This window comes from Sceloporus undulatus, chromosome 2 (assembly GCF_019175285.1).
Source record: "Sceloporus undulatus isolate JIND9_A2432 ecotype Alabama chromosome 2, SceUnd_v1.1, whole genome shotgun sequence".
Lineage (NCBI taxonomy): Eukaryota > Metazoa > Chordata > Lepidosauria > Squamata > Phrynosomatidae > Sceloporus > Sceloporus undulatus.
The window spans coordinates 224,386,079-224,388,594 of NC_056523.1; the positions used below are offsets into that span (position 1 = coordinate 224,386,079).

General features: G+C 41.1%; 1 protein-coding gene across 1 annotated transcript in view; it reads right to left on the bottom strand.

Annotated features, from left to right (window-relative positions):
• Positions 1 to 2,509, bottom strand: part of MLF2 (myeloid leukemia factor 2) — a 10,126-nt gene extending 7,617 nt beyond the window's left edge. The window contains exons 1-2 of the mRNA XM_042455505.1: positions 2,377 to 2,509; positions 669 to 722 (exon numbers count right to left, since the gene is read on the bottom strand). Coding sequence (XP_042311439.1) covers positions 669 to 722; positions 2,377 to 2,484 — 162 coding nt within the window. The 5' untranslated portion in view covers positions 2,485 to 2,509. The remainder of the gene's footprint in view (positions 1 to 668; positions 723 to 2,376) is intronic.
• Between the last annotated feature and the right edge of the window lie 7 nt (positions 2,510 to 2,516).

Sequence of the window (2,516 nt, forward strand, 5' to 3'; positions counted from 1 at the left end):
CCCCCCCCCCAAGGCAGCAGTCACAGGGCACCCATTCATATGTGTACATAACTCTGTAATGTACATAATTTTAAAAAGAGAGAAAGAAAGCAAGAAAAACAAAATTAAATGAGACATCCTACTGCCAGCTATGGCCCAGAACTTTTGCATGGGCAGAGTATGTTCAGCTTCCTTACTTTCAAGCCTCCAACCAAATAACTGCTCCCATCCCAGACATTCAATGTACAAAACCACCTCATTACTTTACAGTTACAGAAGGCCTTTTCAGTGTTACCTCATAATATGGCATGACAAAATAAGGCAGTATTGAAATGATTTGGAGTAGTGATTCCCAAACTTTACTCCTCCAAGTGTTTTGGACTTCAACTCCCAGAAGTCCCAGCTAGCTTGATTAACAGTCAAGAATAGTAGGGGTTGAAGTCCAAAATATCTGCAGAATCAAAGTTTGGGGCGCTGATTTGGAGCATCAACCGCCTCTTAACATCGACAACAATAAAGAGCTTCCCCCCCCTTTTTTTGCCAAAAATAAAAATGGGAGAGCCTGCATTTTCACCACCCATGTCCCCATTTCTTCTGGTCACATGAAGTAGACATCTGCCTGCATCCCTATGTCACAGGTTTAACTGTGGGACTATAAGGTAATAGTATCACAAACAAAGAGGTCTTACCATGTTCCCAATCATGTCGTTCATCATTCCAAACATGTCCATAAAGCCACCTGCCTGAAGAGAGGAAGACAGCTGAGGTCTGGTGAAAGTGGACCTTTAGTGAAGATACATGGTAAAATGGGGCAGAATGAACCAACCTTCCCCCTCCTCATAGAAGCTGGACTGCTATCAAGTCCTCCCAAGGCCACAGTACTACTCCAGGTTTAGGACTACTCTATACTCAAGGGCACATTTTCTGGTTCACACTCCAGGCAGCTATCACTTCTTTCTTCAGTAAACATGTTTGTCTCAAGCCTTTCTTTCAAAGATTTCAAGGCACTGCACATGGCTTCTTCCCCCAGAATCTTTTATCATCAAAATCACCCTCTGAGATGAAAGTGAGCAACTCAAAATAATCTAATAAGTTCAATGGCTGAATGAGGATTTGAATCCAAGTCTTCCTAATTCACACTCAACACTTCAACCATGATGGGGAACAAGTGGCCCATCAACTCTCACCTATAGCAATACTTGCTAGGACTGATAGGAGTTACAGTCCAACAACATCCGGAAGACCATGTTTTTCACACCTAAACTGGTGCCACTTTCTAAATGTACAATTATAAAAGCTAATAACAGTTGTTAGTTATAAAATTGTCACTTTACAAATGTGTGCAATGAGGGCACATGGAGAACAAATCCATAATCTGTTTCTAGGCTAACTATTCTAAATTAAATTCTCTTTATAATGTGCTAGTGCATCAGTTATGTGAACATGCATACACCTTGTTATCACAGGATTACCAAAGTCAGCAAAGCAAGATAGGCACAATGTCCGGTATGTTGAGTATTCTAGCACTGAGAAAGCAAAAGTGTGTAGGTGGGTGGGTGTGCAGGGGTGGGGGGAAGAGTTCCTGTGTGCAAGGGCCCGTGATAAAAAGCACATGACACACTACTCCTCCCTTAGTAGTGAAGTAGAGGAAGAAGGGCCTTGTGTTGCACAGCCAAGGTTTTGTTTTGTTTTTGAGGGTGGTAGAGGGAGAGAGTGTGTAACCAGAAGCACCTCTCTGCTTCTTCCTACTCCAAAGGGCAGGACAAACTTCCCCAACATTTTCTGGTATGTGCCAATAATATGGTTAGCAAAGTCAACCAAAAATCTGTGGAGCCTTAAATATCTCTTGTTCCACATCAAGATACTTGACACAGTTCTGCTGAGCACCACTTGGGTCTGGCATGTTCTTAAGACAAGGGAGTTGATGCACTAGTTCTTTCCAAATGACCTAGCTGGATGCTTTCATTATTCAAATAAGCACCCTGTCCTTTTCTCACCACTTCCATGTCCTTTATCTCATGTTCCTTGTCAGACAGCAGAACTCAAATTCTGTGAAATCTTCAAGTTTTTGCAGAAGATTTCCTGCTCTTTCATTTCCTCATTTGGTTCTTGGAAAAAATTAATTTTCTAGGCAAAGAGTGTGAAGCAAATTTTCCAAACCAAAAAACATTCAGCCAAAAACAGCCTCTAATTGCTTTGGTGATAGCTTCCTGCAATTTTATTCTCTGAAATAAACAGGGGAAGCTGTCTCACTCTCTCTTTACAGCCTCATTCTTTTCATCATTTCAAAATAAAACACTTTAACAGAAGTCTGGGCTTCAGATTCAGAGAAGCTGTCCTTAAAAAATCACACTCAATCATAAAGACACATGGGGGAAGAAGAAAATTAGGCCTTACCATTCCTACCATCCCAAAGGGTGAAACAGCTCCTGCCTGTAAAACAACAGAGACATACAAAGTAATTAAAAGCCTAGTCCTCTGTAATAAACTTCTTTTTTCTAACATCCATAATTAGAAACACAAAGCTGCTCACCATT